The following is an 18,736-nucleotide window of genomic DNA, read 5'->3' as shown; positions in this document are numbered from 1 at the left end:
TCTGATTTTTAAAATGTTTTACAGGGAAGACACAATATGTAAATCTATTAGCTAACCACGATAGCAAAAGACAACTTTTTTCCTGCATAGGTAGCGATCACAATTTCGACCAAATAAAGATATAAATAGCCACTAACCAAGAAACAACTTCATCAGATGACAGTCTGATAACATATTTATTGTATAGCATATGTTTTGTTAGAAAAATGTGCATATTTCAGGTATAAATCATAGTTTACCATTGCAGCCACCATCACAACTCTCACCAAAGCAACTAGAATAACTACAGAGACCAATGTGAATTACCTAAATACTCATCATAAAACATTTATGAAAAATACACAGCGTACAGCAAATGAAAGACAAAGATCTTGTGAATCCAGCCAATATTTCAGATTTTTTAAGTGTTTTACAGCGAAAACACAATATAGCATTATATTAGCTTACTACAATAGCCAACCACACAACAGCATTGATTCAGGCCAACAATAGCGATAACGAATAAACCAGCAAAAGATATTCATTTTTTCACTAACCTTCTCAAACTTCTTCAGATGACAGTCCTATAACATCATATTACACAATACATACAGAGTTTGTTCGAAAATGTACATATTTAGCGGCACAAATCGTGGTTATACAATGAGAATAGTAGCCAAGCTGCCAACAATATGTCGGGAGAAATCTTGGGAGAGGCACCTAATCTAATCAGTAACTAATCCTAAACTTGACTAAAAAATACAGGTTGGACAGCAAATGAAAGATACATTAGTTCTTAATGCAATCGCTGTGTTAGATTTTGAAAATTAACGTTACTACGACATACAGCGTGCGTTAAAGCGAGACCGCACCGAAATTAATGGCGGAATATGAGTTTTACATTTTTCAACAGAACAACGAATTAACATCATAAATAGTTCTTACTTTTTGATGAGCTCCCATCAGAATCTTGGGCAAGTTGTCCTTTTTCCAAAAGAATCGTTGCTCGGTTGTAGATTGTCGCCTTCAACGTTGGAATTAGCAGTAAACATTAGCCATGTGGGCCAGACGTGCCCAAGTCCCTAGAACGCAGCACAAATAAATACCCGAAAATCACAATATACTGATATAAACTGATATAACTCGGTTTAGAATAACAACATTATGATGTCTTTAACACCTATATCGAATAAAAACAGAGCCGGATATATCTAAGGGCTATAACGGGAGCTTTCTAGAACGACATCCTGAGGTCCTTTTTGCGTCATGGCGAAGAGAAGAAAGGGGGAACCCCACGTTGCCAGCCCATTTATAAGCCCTCAGTTCTGCCTAGCAACTCCATTTCAATTCTCACTATTCGCTGACATCCAGGGGAAGGCGTATGCAGTGCATCTTAACCAATAGAAGACAGGCAAATTAATAAACCGACCTCAGAACAGCCTGCAGAATTCAGCATTCTCACATCCTCATAGGAAAATTGCTCCAACTCGAGTTCTGTTTTACTCACAGATATAATTCAAACGGTTTTAGAAACTAGAGAGTGTTTTCTATCCAATAGTAATAATAATATGCATATTGTACGAGCAAGAATTGAGTACGAGGCAGTTTAATTTGGGAACAAAATTATTACAAAGTGCAAACAGCACCCCCTAGTGAGAAAAGGTTAAATTGTAAAAGATCAACTCAAACTTTATCATCCAAGCATCACACGGAACACATGGGCCAAACTCATTCCATAAACCAGTCTAAATAACAGGTTTCGCTGACAAAAAAACTAAACATACGTTAGCGACCTAATAGCTAGACTTGTTTACAATGTACCACATCTCTGGCTAGCAAAATTGAGAAATGTAATATTGTTTAGAAAAGAGAGGCTTGTCAGCTAAGCTAAATTCTTTATGATGGCAGCCATGTTTGTTTGACAAGTGAAAACTCCCTAATCCCAGATTGCCAATCACTATAATACGCAAATAAACAAAGTCAACAAGTTTGGCCACTTTTCAGCTATTACAAATCTTCAATGTAATTGTTACAGTATATACAATAACCGAAGCATATGACTTGACAAATTGTTTACAGTTTTGGACAAATCACAAAGCAAATAAAATGTTATCACCCCACAGATTATCATCCCAAATACAAGCCTACTGCCTAGCCTAACTGTAGCGCAAAAGCTAAACAGGGTTGCCAGATATGGGTGATACCATTTTAGGGGGGAACATTTCATTTGTGGGAGATTTGAAGTCCATAGGGGGTAGAAATGGGGAAGGTATCGTGGGGTTATTTTGTTATGGCTGCAATCCCGTTAACGGGATAAGAGTCATCAACAACCGTTGAATAGCATAGCGCTACATTCAATAAATATTACAAAAAAATATTTATATTCATGAAATCACAAGTGCAATATAGGAAAACACAGTTTAGCCTTTTGTTAATCCACCTGTCGTGTCAGATTTTGAAATTATGCTTTACAGCGAAAGCAATCCAAGCGTTTGTGTAAGTTTATCGATCGCTCGACAAAACATTAAGTACACTTAGCATCAAGTAGCAGGGGAATCAAATTAATCGTTTACCTTTGATGATCTTCGGATGTTTTCACTCACGAGACTCCCAGTTAGACAACAAATGTTCCTTTTGTTCCATAAAGATTATTTTTATATCCAAAATACCTCCGTTTGTTTGGCGCGTTATGATCAGAAATCCACAGGAAAGAGCGGTCACGACAACGCAGACAAATTCCAAATAGTTTCCATAATGTCCACAGAAACATGTAGAACGTTTTTTATAATCAATCCTCAGGTTGTTTAAAAAATATATAATCGATAATATATCAACTACAAATGTCTTTCACAGTAGGAGAGGGAAAAACAATGGCTGTCCAAACTCTGTTGCGCGAGCAAAACTCATGTGACCACTTCGTTCTGGCTCATTTTTCAAAATAAAAGCCTGAAACTATGTCTGAAGACTGTTGACACCTTGAGGAAGTGATAGGAAAAGGAATCTGGTTCATATCCCTTTAAATCCAGCAAAGGGAGGCTATGGAACATGGAGTTTTCAAAATAGAAGCCACTTCCTGTTTGTATTTTCCTCAGGGTTTCGCCTGCAATCACAGACAATATTTTGACAGTTTTGGAAACTTTAGAGTGTTTTCTATCCAATACTAATAATAATATGCATATATTAGCAACTGAGACTGAGGAGCTGGCCGTTTACAATGGGCACCTTTTCATCCAAGCTACTCAATACTGCCCCTGCAGCCATGGTGACGCAGGAAATATTACTATGATGGGGGATTCATCAATAAATGGTGGGGCAAACACAGGAGGAGTCTATATACTAAATAAAAATAAACCCCCTGGAAACGAGGGTCTGAGCTGGCAACCCTGAGCAACAATAATTACAATCAAAGTCAGTCAAGTGAACCATCCCTTCACCTCGTTTTGTTATAACATCTTTGGTTTGACAGATGTTTACGCGAAAATCAGAATGCATTGTATGATGTCAACAAACATGGCGCCACACATAGCTGGCATTTAGTTTAGGATTAGCTCATCATAATCAGTACAACCTTCCAAAAAGTAATTTACACACATCAAATCTGTCCATTACAATCTATGAAGAATCAGAATGCAGGATTTGTCACCAGCACTTCAAAACGTGAATAAAACAGTAAACGCATTATGCTCCATACATACCTATGGTGTGGTGTGCTACAGTAGAAATGACAACACGATATACAAAAACTATAATGATAATATAATAAGGCACTTACTTTGAGAGGAACGCACAGATATCCAAAGTTATTAGTAAGGAAAACAACAAAGGCAATGCGGGCACCAGCCATTAAATGTGTCAGGGGGGAGCAGTTTGTGCAGGTTCTGTTCTGACTGGAGATGCGCAAATGTCTGCATACTTGATCTGGGGAAACACTGGGGCTCTCGTAGAAGAGAGAAGTTTGTCCGGCTCAGTAAAGCCTCAAACATGAATTGCCTGCAAAACGCCCTCTCACTGTCACCTGCGTTTATTTTTAGCAAACTTAACATGTGTAAATATTTGTATGAACATAACAAGATTCAACAACTGAGACATAAACTAAACAAGTTCCACAGACATGTGGTCAGGAAATCACGCACAGAATGAGCAGTATGGCTGGTGGCATTGTCATGCTGGAGGGTCATGTCAGGATGAGCCTGCAGGAAGGGTATCAAATGAGGGAGGAGGATGTCTTCCTCAACTCTGGAGCTTTGTCAGAGTGACCATCGGGTTCTTGGTCACCTCCCTGACCAAGGCGCTTCTCCACCGATTACTCCTTTTGGCTGGATGGCCAGCTGTAGGAGGAGTCTTGGTGGTTCCAAACGTCTTCCATTTAAGAATGATGGAGGCCACTGTGTTCTTGGGGACCTTCAATGCCGCAGACATTTTTTGGTACCCTTCCCCAGATCTATGCCTCGACGTAATCCTTTCTCGGAGTTCTACGGACAATTCCTTCAACCTCATGGCTTGGTTTTTGCTCTGACACTCACTTTCAACTCTGGGACCTTATATAGACAGGTGTGTGCCTTACCAAATCATGTCCAACCCATTGAATTTACCACAGGTGGACTCCAATCAAGTTGTAGAAACATATCAAGGATGATCAATGGAAACAGGATGCACCTGTGCTCAATTTCGAGTCTCATAGCTAAAGGTCTGAATAGAGACTACTCAGGATCGAGGGAAAGATGAACGGAGCAAATTACAGAGAGATCCTTGATGAAAACCTGCTTCAGAGTGCTCAGGACATTGGTCTTTTACCAAATAGGGCTATCTTCTGTATACCACCCCTACCAACTGATTGGCTCAAACGCATTAAGAAGGAAAGAAATTCTACAAATTAACTTTTAACATTTCAAGTAACACCTGTTGGTTGAAATGCATTCCAGGTGACTACCTCATGAAGCTGGTTGAGAGGTTGCCAAGAGTGTGCAAAGCTGTCATCAAGGCAAAGATTTGCCACTTCGAAGAATCTACAATATATTTTGATTTGTTTTACACTTTTTTGGTTACTACATGATTCAATATGTGTTCTTTTATAGTTTTGATGTGTTCACTATTATTCTATAATGTAGAAAATAGTAAACATAAAGAAAAACCCTGGAATGAGTTGGTGTATCCAAACTTTTGACTGGTACTGTATATATTTTTTAAATCCCCTTGATCAGAGCTAGTGACAGATTATAGCGCTGGTCCAGAGCATTAGAGGCACCCATACCAACTGAGACACATGTTTTGTTTTACCTTTATTTAACTAGGCAAGTCAGTTAAGAACAAATTCTTATTTTCAATGACGGCCTAGTAACTGTGCCTTGTTCAGGGGCAGAACGACAGATTTTTACCTTGTCAGCTCGGGGATTTGATCTTGCAACCTTCTGGTTACTAGTCCAACGCTTTAACCACTAGGCTACCTGCCACCCAGGGTTAAGGTTTGCGCTTTGACGTTCGCAGACCATGTGCCCTAAGCGTGCATAATCTGCAGCTGGATGCTTCCCTGTTGTTAATGGTTGTTTGGGGTATCTATTTGGGGTTGTTTGTGGTTGTTTTGCATTGTTTGTAGTTGTTTGTGATTGTTTGTGTTACCTGTTTGTGATTGTTTGGGTACCTGTTTGTGGTTGTTTGGGGTACCTGTTTATGGTGGTTTGTGGTTGTTTGGGGTGATTAGTAGGACCCCATATTTCTGATTTGGGGTTGTTTGGGGGTTATTTGGGTTACTTGTTTGGGGTTGGCATATGCATAGAATTAATAGAATGGGCTGGCAATTTGACTGGTAAACTCATGGATACACTCAAAATGGCTGCCTGGTATTGTGATGCAATCTTTTCCATGGTCATGTAGAACGTTCATTCAAATTATGTTAACTGTTGTGAATCAACAAATCACATCACGTATTGATGGGTACACTTCCTGCTTTTACTTCTTGCTTTGCTCCTATGGGTATACTCGCAATGGCCGCCAGTCCACCCATTATGCCATCATTGAATAGGACGCCAGTTCTATTCATTCTATTTCTATGGTTTGTGTGTGTTTGTTTGGGGTGTTTGGGGTTGTTTGGAGTACCTATTTGTGGTTGTTTGGGGTATATGTTTGTGGTTGTTTGGGGTAACTGTTTGGGGTATCTGTTTGTGGTGATTAGGAGGACCGGGGAAGTCCTGACAGTACTGAGAGTGTAACACATTGTATGTTGTCTCCTGTATGTTCTATTTCAGATGGGAATCACGTCCAGGGATAACTCCACCCCTGTGTTCCTGTCTCAAAACATCAGCCACCACCTGACTGGCACTGCACGCACCATAGGAGCTGCACTGGTTGGACACTTTGGTAAACAACCAACAGCGCATTCATTCAAATTAATTTGGTGGACTTAACTGTTGTGGAAGACGTGTGAAATTGTATTTATATAAAGGGAAACTTTAGTATTCGGATCATATTCTTTTCTAAGACTAACAAAATACACAGTGAACTCCTGTTTAACCCTTTACACTCGTGGGAATTGGCCTATATGGATAGGGCTAAATTGAAATGTTTCTTACAGAATAAATATGAAAGGCATAACCATGGTAGCATTTGAGAGGGAACAGTTTGGAGATAAGGTGAGTACACAACAGGTCACCTGAGACAAGACTGAATCCAAACATGGCACTGTTGATTTTATGTCCATTTTACATTTACAGAAAATACTCTGGATGCATTCAGTAGCATTTCCTGGACAACAAAATGACAAGGGTTTGAGTGAGAGGACTAACTGGTGTCTCCAAGTGGCAACACACCTCTCCAAAGTGTGCACAGTCCCTAACCAATTTCAATGCACTTTTTATGCCTTAAAGAAGAGTCTAACTATAAAGTACTTTTTTGAGCTTTCCTGGCTGTGCCGTTAAGGAACTAGAGCAAGCACACTTGTAGTTGTTTTGTGAGGAACACAACTCTGCTACCCCTCCATCACACAATTACTGTTATTGTTTACACAATCCCAAAATTGTCTATTCTAAATCGCAATATGGGTCAGGTGGGCATGATTTGAAAGCCTGTTCTAATGCCAACATGACTAGCTAAGTTATAAAATATGATCTTATGGTGTTAGGCTTTCACAAGGCAATTCAGAGAAACACATCGTAATTTTGGTGCGCATAGAAAGAAGTCATGAGTGCATTCAGGGGCGTGTGAATTGTCTTCACAATAAATAAACAAATAAGTCAATTATGTTCAGAACAACCCAGGGTATTACACAGTGGCTGTCAGTGCCGTTAAAGATGTGGAAGGACATTTTTTTTTTCATGAGCATGGCCTTATTTGTATTAGAGCATATTGAATGACTCTCATTCATATTCCATTCGCCCAGTTCAATGTAACAGCAATAGGTTTAGGCTACTACATGATGCTCAAATTTTCCCTATACCCATCATGAAGTTGCTACAACCTTGCCTATGAATGAAAGTTTACAACATTGGTGCACACAGGTCGAGAGACAAATTTGAGGTGACAGACAGTGACTTTCAATATCGCCTTGCAAACTCTTGACTCAACTAGCCTACCTGGTTAAATAAAGGTGAAATAAAAGTTGTCAGTTGATGCTGCAAGAGCTCTGATTGGCTGGAGGATGTCCTCCAGAAGTTCTCATAATTAGTGTGTAAGTCTATGGAAGGGGGTGAGAACCATGAACCTCCTAGGTTTTGTATTGAAGTCAATGTACCCAGAGGAGGACAGAAGCTAGCTTTCCTCCGGCAACACCATGGTGCTACCCTACGGAGTGCTGTTGAGGCTACTGTAGAACTTCTTTGTAAAATAGTGTGTTTTAATCAATTATTTGATGACGTGATTATATTTAGGTTAGTTTTATCTAAAAAGGATAACTTTTTTTATGTTTTACAATTTACATTTTTATGAAATTCACTGAGGATGGTACTCCCCTTCCTCCTCTGAGGAGCCTCCACTGGTATGACGGCATGTCATATTGTAACTCTACATCATCTTGTAACTCTACATCTTGTAACTCTACAAAAACGTTGACACTGTATATGATATGAGTTTTATGATTTGGAGATGTGAAGTATACATTTGGACTCACAGGTGTTTGGCTTGCTTGTTTTACATCAAAGTGGTATTTATTATAATCCTCAACATCTCATCTTTCAAAATACATTGAGTCATCGTAATTTACAGCATTTTCCTCACTCAGACAACAAAACATTAGCAAAAGTTGCCCAATTACCGGGAGGGACGGGGGCAACGTCTGAGTGAGGGAAATGCTGAAAATTAAGATGACTCGATGCAGTGTCAAGTTTAGAATGGTTATCCGTTAAAACACATACAGTGCTGTGAAGCGCAGAGCCAGAGCTCTGATGTTATTGTTCAGCCACTACGTTCAAATTTTGTCACTTATTAGTACCCAAATCTGACATTTCCAACCCGTATACGGGTACGAGTGTAAAGAGTTAAGAAATGTAAGCGTGCTTTCATCAGAGGTCAATCTGTATGATACTATTTATTAACTGTTCACAGTATACAGTTTTAACGTGTGTTGTGGTGTCGGTCAGGAGTGCGGACGTTCGCTCCCAGCAGCGCAGGGGATAGCTTTCTGTACCTTGGTGGGCCGGCGGTGATCCTAAGCATGGTTGCTATGGCGGCAGACGACGGAGCGCTGTACGCAGCAGTGAAAGTTCTGCTGTCTGTGTTGGAGACAAGCCCTGCCATGGAGCGGGAGATGACACGCGTCAACGGTTACAAGGTAGGTACAACCCAAACACCTGTCATTAAAGTCGTGTTCATTAGGCACCAAATGGAATAAAATGGACTGAAACGGAGTGATTAACTGGACTTCTCTTGCAAAATGTTTTGAAATGTTTTCCACTGCATCCCCTAATGAACACAACCCAGTCAGGTCTTTACGAAACGGAATGGATAGAATTATGGCGCCTCATGACATACATAACTTCTGGATGCCCCCAAACGTAGATGACAATAATTACATTAAAAAGTGGTTGCCTTGGGATGATGACTCTGTTCCCCATCTCCTCCTCCCTGTCTCTAGCTCTTAGCATTCCTGCTGAAGATTAAGAGCGGTGTGTTGAGTAGTAGAACCTTTCAGCTGGTGCTGTCTCTGTCTGGTTCAGTGGACCACCTGGGATCTGGAGCCGCTTGTCTACACAACAGACCCGCCTTCAATGCCCTGCTCTGTGACCTGGAGGTACCGTACTCCCACCAGCCCCACACCAACCCTACATTCCCAAATCAACTCCTAGAGCTGATACCTAGACACCTCCTCTTAGATATAGACTGGGTGTTCAAAATATTAGGAACACCTGCTCTTTCCATGACATAGACTGACCAGGTGAATCCAGGTGAAAGCTATGATCCCTTATTGCTGTCACTTGTTAAATCCACTTCAATTAGTGTATATGAAGGGAAGAAGATGGGTTAAATATTTTTTCTTATGCATTGTGATAATTGACACATGGATTGTGTATGTGTGTTATACAAAGGGTGAATGGGCAAGGTAAAATATTTAAGTGCTTTTGAACGGGGTATGGAAGTAGGTGCCAGGTGCACCCATTTGAGTGTGTCAAGAACTGCAACGCTGCTCGGTTTTTCATGCTCAACAGTTTCCCGTGTGTATCAAGAATGGTCTACCACCCAATGGACATCCTGCCACTTTGACACAACTGTGGGAAGCATTGGAGTCAACATGGGCCAGCATCCCTGTGGAATGGTTTTGACACCTTGTAGAGTCCATTCCCCGACGAATTGAGGCTGTTCTAAGGAGGGTTGGGGGTGCAACTCAATATTAGGAAGGTGTTCTAACATTTGCTCCTTCCCTTGAAGGTGTGGAAGAACACTGCGGAAAGTCTGGACCTGTCAGTTCTCAATCACTTTGCTGAAATCCTGAAATCGTCAAGGTAGAGTATCTTCATGAGCCATCAAAACGAAATGTTGTGCTACCCTTGTTAAAATTACAATTACACACTTACTTTTCTTCAACCACAAGTAAATTGAACAAGGAACTTCTGCACCTCCCCCTTCCTTTCCCCTAGTGGTGATCATGGTAATGCAAAGGTCATGCATAACCTAGGTCTGGTGCCTAAACTGCTCTTCCTATTGGCTGACCCCATGGTGACCCCCAGGAAAGTAAAGGTTGCCACCAGTATCATCACTCGCCTGCTTAGAGGACACTTCACCTCCACCGACATACGCAGGTACACACACACACACACACACACACACACCTTTGTGTCACAGGCATATGCAGTACACACACAGGAAGCTACTCATCTGTGTTTCATTTTAGCGTTGTCTTTTATGGGACAGCCATTCATTCTTCTTATTGTGCGGTGTGTATGTCACTAGTGAACGAACACCAAGTGTGTGTTTTCTGTTTGTTCCAGACTTGGCCTCTTCCTGGTGTACACCGTGCCTCCCCCAAGTGTGAGTGAAAGCTCTGGACTCTCTGACTCTCTTGATGAGGAAACCAAAGGTACAGCCCCACAAGTAGCCAATAGCTCTATTCCAGTCCAGCTTAATCTCGCGTGGACAGATGCACGTAACATAACTGGTGTCATAGTGTTTGTCAACAGACCGTGGGATGCGACGACGAACAAGGAACTTGGTTCCAGCACACATATTTCTTTCCCGATAAATTCAGATTTTGAAGGTGTTTGCGTCTTTCTAATTTCGGTAGGAAAGGGGACATTTGGCCCATAGACTTGTCTGTAACTTGCAGTAAAGAGAGAGGTTGGAGCTACCGCCCTGCTTCCACTCCTCGTTCTAGTATTGTCTAACACGTCTCACCCAGAACTTAATCGAGCATCTGACGGCACATTTTAGTTCTGGTTTTCCAAGATTAAGTCCAGCATAACCCTAATCACATCCTTAACGCCCCTGCAGAAATCTATGCTTTACTCTACGACCCCCACAAGAGTCACGGGACTCGTCTGAAGTCGGTACCGCCGATATGTCTCAGATATCCACTCAATGTCCAGGTTATTAGGTACACCACCCCATTCACAAAAATGGTTAAATCCTACAGACAGGGAGTCATGTGGCTGTGGCTTGCTATATAAAGCAGGCTGACAGTCAACAAGGCATTCAGTTACTGTTCGATTGAATGTTAGAATGGGCAAAACAAATTACCTAAGTGACTTTGACCGTGGTATGATCGTTGGTGCCAGGCGCGCCGTATGCAATTTCTCAGAAATGGCAGGCCTCTTGGACTTTTCACACATGACAGTGTCTAGGGTTTAACGGGAATGGTGCGACAAACAAAAAACATCCAGTCAGTGGCAGCTCTGTGGGAGAAAACAGCTCATTGATGAGCAGTCAAAGGAGCTCAATCGTGCAAGTTAACAGGTGGGCCACAAAGAGACAAATAACAGCGCAGTACAACAGTGGTGTGCAGAATGGCATCTCGGAATGCAGAACACGTCGGTCCTTGTCACGGATGGGCTATTGCAGCACCATCCTGCCTGGCCCCATCCTGGCTGGTGTCAACTGGTGGTGGTGATGTAATGGTGTGGGGAATGTTTCCTGACACATGTTTGGTCCCTTGATACCGATTGAGCAGCGTTTCCATTCCCTGAAGAATTCAGGCTGTTCTGGCGGCAAAGGGAGGTCCGACCTGGTTCTAGATGGTTGAACCTAATACACTAACCACTGAGTGGAGGACAGACACAAAACTTACTTCCTTTTGATAAATGTTTTGACTGTGTTTTGCCATGTATGAATATGTTATTCAATGCATTTCTATGGGCTAATAGCAGTAAGACCAAATTCAACAATTTTTTTGTATATCTTTTTTTGTACTTACAGGGGACCTACAATTCAAAATTAAATAGCTAAATGATCCATGGTATGGCCATCTTAAAACAATGCCATATATTAGCTTAGTAGAAACCCATCCCCGGGCCAACCATTACTCCAACCACTGTCAGTGGTTAGTAATTCTCTCCTCTCTCTCCTGTAGCTCATAGTTTCAGTCCAGCCAGACTAGTGTGGGTCCGTAATCAACTGCTGTCTTCTCTCTGTGACCTCATCAGCTCAGACAGTCTTCTCACTGCAGAGTGAGTACCTGCAGGGTCAAACCGCTCACCATAGGGTTAACGTGGGTTTCAATGGAACTACTGCATTTTTAACATGTTTGATCTACTGTGTGTGTGTGTCCACCTGCAGTGAGCAGAAAGAACTGATCCAGACGTTGGGCAGTGATTGGTTCCTGCTGTTCCTGCAGCCCCACCTCCACTCTTCCACCCTGTGCCTAGGGCTCCGCCTACTCACACTCCTCCTGGCCAATCAGAGCGAGCGGAACAGCTTCAGAGAGGGCGTGTTCCCAGGCACCCTAGTAGAGAGCCTGGATGAACCCTCTGTTGCCATAGGTACGATACTTTTGTTTAGATACTGTATGTTTTATAGTTCATTAACATGATTTGTATTACATTTCATAAACATAAACATGTTGTTAATTATTTTGACCCAGTCTTTCATTCTATTCATTCCACGTTGCAATGTTAAAGAAATCATTGGCATGTAGCTAGCTAAGCAGAGGTTCAATAATGACAAGAGACAAGAACTTCAATAAATAGGCCTAATGATTTAATAAATCATTTATACTGAACAAAAATATAAACGCAACATGTAAAGTGTTGGTCCCATGTTTCATGAGCTGAAATAAAAGATCCCTAAGTTTTTCCATACGGACAAAACGCTTATTTCTCTCAAAAAATGTTTTTCAAATTTGTTTACATCCCTGTTAGTGATTTTTTCCCCCCTTTGCCAAGATAATCCATCCACCTGACAGGTGTGGCATATCAAGAAGCTGATTAAACAGCATGATCATTACACAGGTGCAACTTGTGTTGGGGACAGTAAAAGGCCACTCTAAAATGTGATTTTCTTCCCCTACACAACACAATGCCACAGATGTCTGAAGTTTTGAGGGAGTGTGCAATTGGCATGATGACTGCAGGAATGTCCACCAGAGATGTTGCGAGAGAATTGAATGTACATTTCTCTACCATAAGCTGCCTCCAACTTCGTTTTAGAGTATTTGTCAGTATGTCCAACCGGCCTCACAACCGCAGACCTCATGTAACCACGCCAGCCCAGACCTTCACATCTGGCTTCTTCACCTGCAGGATCATCTGAGACCACCCAGACACTTGATGAACTGAGGTGTATTTCTGTCTGTAATAAAGCCCTTTGGTGCGGAAAAACTCATTCTAATTGGCAGGGCCTGGCTCCCCAGTGGGTGGGGTGGGCCTGGCTCCCAAGTAGGTGGACCCACCCATGGCTGCGCTCCTGCCCAGTCATGTGAAATCCATAGACTAGGGACTAATGAATTTAATTAAGTTGACTGTTTTCTTATATGAACACTGACTGTTTTCTTATATGAACTGTTACTTAGTAAAATCGTTGAAATGGTTGAATGTTGCATTTATATTTTTGTTCAGTATATAACTAGGCAACAAGAACTCAATGATTTGATGAATAATGTATAAATAGGCAGCAACCAGCTGATTGTCAAGTCAATAATATAGTTATGGAGGATAGCTAGGCTAAAGGCAAGCTAACACACAATAACATCAAGCAGCTGAAATGACAGCAAACTATGTGCACTTTTGTTTCTTTTACCTTAATTTCTTTATCGCCATTTATTTGGTTTATATCCTTTATAATGACCCTGATAACTGAATTTGCGTTGCTCAGAGACACTGTCAATCACGCCTGTGGGAGAGTGGATGTTAACAGGCATTACCTGTGGAATGCGGAAATTGTGGTGCTATAACTCCCTGCTATCAACCAATCAGCATCCAGGATCCAAACAACCCGTTTTCTAATTGTTTATATTACATGAGTAGATATGCAAAGAAGTTTATACTCTCATCGTGTCGACTGTGTAGACTTACTCTCTAATCAATGGCTTGTTGTTTTGTGTACTTCCCTCTAACCGAAAGTATTGTAAACACCTTAAATACCCACTGTAGTCTGGCACCGGTGGTGTATTCTTTCCGTTAATGTATTGTATGGTATTTGTCTTTGTGTGTCTCTTAGACAACCTGAGAGCTTATGAGTGGTCCTATAAGTGTCAGAGTGTCACCTGCGCAGGCTTCGACGTGCTGCAAAGGCTTCTGGTCTGCCAGGCTCACATGCCTCAGGTGTACGGAGCGCTGGCCACTCTACTGCTGGGGAAGAGAGGAGGAGAAACACCTGACGGACAGGTAACATGACACTAACCTGGATATAAAGTAGTTAAAGTACATTGAAGTGACATGGCAAGATATTAGGAGCATTTTAATAGGGCTCCTACCACTCCTGTTATTTTGCACAATTCAATTCTCATGATTAACTGTAAAGTAAATCAAACAAAGCTAAATCTATTTTGGCATCCATGAGATGATTCCTGTGTTGGACTTTAAAAGTGTATGTCCTCTGTGGTCTCCTCTGTAGCTGGATCTGGATGAAGTTCTGCAGGCAGTGATTGACAGCACAGAGTACACAAACTCTGCTCCCCTACAGCTGTGTTCCAAGTCTGCAGCCATGCTACTGGAGCTGGTCAAGGCCATCATCACACAGGTGAGACAACTGGGTTCAAAACATAACACAGAAATTATTTTACATTCTCACTCTGAGACAATTGCGCTAATGTAGTCTCAAAGCACTTAACATTGTAAATGGTTACTATTAATGGCATCAGGTTGAACTTACTATACACCCTTCCTCAATCTAAATACTGTCCTGTTTGTTGTCGCTCTCTATGTATAGCGGTCATCTGCCGCTGATGCATCTTGGGAGTTGCAGTTTCCCGGCAGTGTAATGCAGTTCCTCTGTCTGGTACACAATCACCGCCCCCGAGACCCACTATGGACGTCTCCAGAGTTTCTACACACACTCGCCAGCACTGTGTTTCCCCCTGAGGTGTGTGTGTCTTTCTCCTCCTCTACTTCATCTTCCTTTTGTAGTGGCATCAGACATGGGGGTTTTGATAAAAAGTGATATTCTTGCTCTCGTCTCCTCAGAGTGAAGAGGAGGTGTGTCAGCCAAAAAGGAAGCAGGTGTGTGACTTCATCCGTATCCTCTTAATGGACAGCCTGCTCAACGTGCCTGCCAAAGAACACACACACCCCCTACTGCTGCTACTGGAGGTATATATATACACACACACACACACACACACACACACACACACACACACACACACACACACACACACACACACACACACACACACACACACACACACACACACACACACACACACACACACACTGGTGAAGTTAATAAACGACTCTATTCCCCTGTGTTATCCAGGATGTGCCGCTTTTGGCCCAGTTATAAGACAAAGAGGGAGAGTATTCATTGAGTACCTTAGCATGCACACTAATAATTCAATATTAAACAGATTATGGCAGCAGTCATGTAAACACTTTACTCTGCTTATCTTAATCAGCATAAGGTCAAAATCAAAGTAAGCATACACTGATTAAAACATCTGGTTTTCTTAGCAACCTTTCTAATTATTAGGACGTAAGCAGCTTAACTTCTTATGGGCAGGACGGTAGCGTCCCACCTGGCCAACATCCGGTGAAATTGCAGAGCGCGAAATTCAAACTACAGTATTATAAATATTTAACTTTCATAAAATCACAAGTGTAATACATCAAAAATAAAGCTTAACTTCTTGTTAATCCAGCCGCTGTGTCAGATTTCAAAAAGGCTTTATGGCAAAAGCACACCATGCGATTATCTGCGGACAGTGCCCCGCATACAAACACATGAAAAACATATTTTAACCAGGCAGGTGCGACACGAAAGTCAGAAATAGCGATAGAAAAAATGCCTTACCTTTGATGATCTTCTTCTGTTGGCACTCCAAAAGGTCCCAGTTACATCACAAATGGTCCTTTTGTTCGATAATGTCCTTCTTTATATCCATAAAAACTCAGTTTAGCTGGCGCGCTTCAGTCAATAATCCACCCAGTTTCCCTCCATCAGAATGCATACAAAATACAAACCTTAGGTACCTTAATTCGCAAATAAACTATAAAATTTAAGACGGAGATTCGTTATTGTCTTTACCGGAGAAAAATACCAAAGAACGCGCTCTCTTCCACGCGCTTGGAAACACTACAGCCAAAATGGGAGCCACCTAGAAAAACTACAATTTCCGGCAAATTTTTCCAAAAACCAGTCTGAAACTCTTTCTAAAGACTGTTGACATCTAGTGGAAGCCCTAGGAACTGCAATCTGGGAGTACTTGGCCTTATAATAAAAGTGAGAGCTATTGAAAATAGTGGTAGGCTGATTTTTGGGGGGGGGGGGTGGTTTGTCCTCGGGGTTTCGCCTGCCATATCAGTTCTGTTATACCCACAGACATAATTTTAACAGTTTTAGAGTGTTTTCTATCCAATCTACCAATTTTATGCATATCCTAGCTTCTGGGCCAGAGTAACAGGCAGTTTACTTTGGGCACGCTTTTCATCCAGATGTCAAAATACTGCCCACTAGCCAAGAGAGGTTAATTGGCATTCCAGCTGTGTGTTTGATCAGTGCATGTGCCCGCGCCGGTAGCTCAAGCCTCCCTCTTATACACGAGTGAAGTGAGTTCGGAAAAAACGTCTTAGAAATAGTTTTCACATACAAACTTTATAAGTCCGAACTCAATCAAATAGGCTTTGCAAAATAACATGGTAGAATTTTTTTTTTGATTGGCGAAATGCGTTTTCTGCTTTTATTTAATGAAGTCCCATCAGGTAGCCTGATTTTAGATGTGTCCATGTAAACAGGATTATTAGGGAAATTGTTAAATCGTTCTTCTTGCAGAGCATGTAAACGTTTTAAACTAATTATTTTAACTATTTTAGCTATTATAATTATTACAACTATTGTCATGATGTGACTATCATTAATCTGATGACTGTTATTTATCGAAATAAACAAACTATGTTTAATTGGGGTGGCAGGTAGCCTAGTGGTTAGAGCGTTGGTGCCAGTAACCGAAAGGTTGCTGGTACGAATCCCTGAGCTGACAAGGTCAAAATCTGTCGTTCTGCCCCTGAACAAGGCAGTTAACCCACTGTTCCCCGGTAGGGCATCATTGTAAATAAGAATTTGTTCTTAACTTAGCCTAGTAAATTACTTAAAAATAATAATAATGTTACTCGATTGAATTAATCATGTAACAATTAACTCGTTAGGAATTTGGGGCACCACAGGAAAAGTTGTTTAACGAGTTACAATCTCCCGACTTAAACTCTAAAGATATATAGATATCGCTTACATCAATAACAGTCAATTATTAATTATTACCTCATCAAGTCTCATTCTGAACGTCGCAAGAATCCTAGCCCTTCTGAATATTCAGTACTACACAAATGTATTGAATAATTTATTTACTAACTAACTAAATAATAACACAGAATACACATACACACTTACATAAGGTAAAAGTCCCGAGTGGACTGACACGATATGATGGCTTGTTACACAATGGAATGGGGGTGGGGAAAGATAAAGTGAGTGAGAGACAAAGAGAGTCAACTTATCTTACATACATTTGGAAACTACGCTCACAGTAACCAGAATATCTAGCACCCTAACCACTGCTCATTTGAATTAGAAATGCAATATATATTTACGCGTAGCTGTCTTTCTCTGTCATCTCTCTGTTGAAACCAATTGATCCGTCTATGGGTAGTGGCTCAATGTAAGGCTCTGGTTGTCCACCAGAGGTCACAATGTCCTTCTTCTTTGGTAGTGGAGTGGTTGTTAGAATAGATGCTTCAGATGTACCAAGAGGGATCTGTTCTTTCCCCTCGTGTCTTTGGTCAAATTCTAGGACCAATTTTACTTGCACAGCTGCAGACTGTGAATGTTTCTGGTCTCCTAGGGGAGGCTATCTTCTCTTGTAGAGTTTGAGAGCTTCAGAGTTTCTAACCATTTCAAAGTGTGGACCACGTTCTCACGTATTGTGGTCTCATAGTGGTCTCAATGATTGATTTACATGCCAGCTGCTGGCGTGTAAAGTTGTCGGGAGCTGAACCCTGAATAATCAATCATTGAGACCACTACGAGACCAAAAGACATGTTTTGGTCTTGTAGTTTTAACCATTCGTGACATCTGGTTTACACCGTCCGTGTGCTTAGTCTGTAGAGTTTAAACAACACAATGTAACTCCAAGTCAATCACACTTCTGTGAAATCAAACTGTCCACTTAGGAAGCAACACTGATTGACAATAAATTTCACATGCTGTTGTGCAAATGGAATAGACAAAAGGTGGAAATTATAGGCAATTAGCAAGACACCCCCAATAAAGGAGTGGTTCTGCAGGTGGTGACCACAGACCACTTCTCAGTTCCTATGCTTCCTGGCTGATGTTTTGGTCACTTTTGAATGCTGGCGGTGCTTTCACTCTAGTGGTAGCATGAGACGGAGTCTACAACCCACACAAGTGGCTCAGGTAGTGCAGCTCATCCAGGATGGCACGTCAATGCGAGCTTTGGCAAGAAGGTTTGCTGTGTCTGTCAGCGTAGTGTCCAGAGCATGGAGGCGCTACCAGGAGACAGGCCAGTACATCAGGAGACGTGGAGGAGGCCGTAGGAGGGCAACAACCCAGCAGCAGGACCGCTACCTCCGCCTTTGTGCAAGGAGGAGCAGGAGGAGCACTGCCAGAGCCCTGAAAAATGACCTCCAGCAGGCCACAAATGTGCATGTGTCTGCTCAAACGGTCAGAAACAGA

At 41.6% G+C, this 18,736-nt stretch overlaps 1 protein-coding gene across 1 annotated transcript in view; it reads left to right on the top strand.

The window, feature by feature from the left end:
• wdfy4 (WDFY family member 4) overlaps positions 1–18,736 on the top strand; it is a 171,972-nt gene that overhangs the window by 44,666 nt on the left and 108,570 nt on the right. Inside the window, exons 21-32 of the mRNA XM_038990764.1 lie at positions 6,222–6,333; positions 8,547–8,737; positions 9,041–9,196; positions 9,832–9,905; positions 10,041–10,202; positions 10,392–10,480; positions 11,966–12,062; positions 12,172–12,374; positions 14,050–14,216; positions 14,446–14,571; positions 14,761–14,913; positions 15,015–15,095. Coding sequence (XP_038846692.1) covers positions 6,222–6,333; positions 8,547–8,737; positions 9,041–9,196; positions 9,832–9,905; positions 10,041–10,202; positions 10,392–10,480; positions 11,966–12,062; positions 12,172–12,374; positions 14,050–14,216; positions 14,446–14,571; positions 14,761–14,913; positions 15,015–15,095 — 1,611 coding nt within the window. The remainder of the gene's footprint in view (positions 1–6,221; positions 6,334–8,546; positions 8,738–9,040; positions 9,197–9,831; positions 9,906–10,040; positions 10,203–10,391; positions 10,481–11,965; positions 12,063–12,171; positions 12,375–14,049; positions 14,217–14,445; positions 14,572–14,760; positions 14,914–15,014; positions 15,096–18,736) is intronic.

Source organism: Salvelinus namaycush, chromosome 4 (assembly GCF_016432855.1).
Source record: "Salvelinus namaycush isolate Seneca chromosome 4, SaNama_1.0, whole genome shotgun sequence".
NCBI classification, from domain to species: domain Eukaryota; kingdom Metazoa; phylum Chordata; class Actinopteri; order Salmoniformes; family Salmonidae; genus Salvelinus; species Salvelinus namaycush.
Note: the sequence above shows the minus strand (reverse complement) of the source record. Positions and strands in the feature narration are given on the sequence as shown.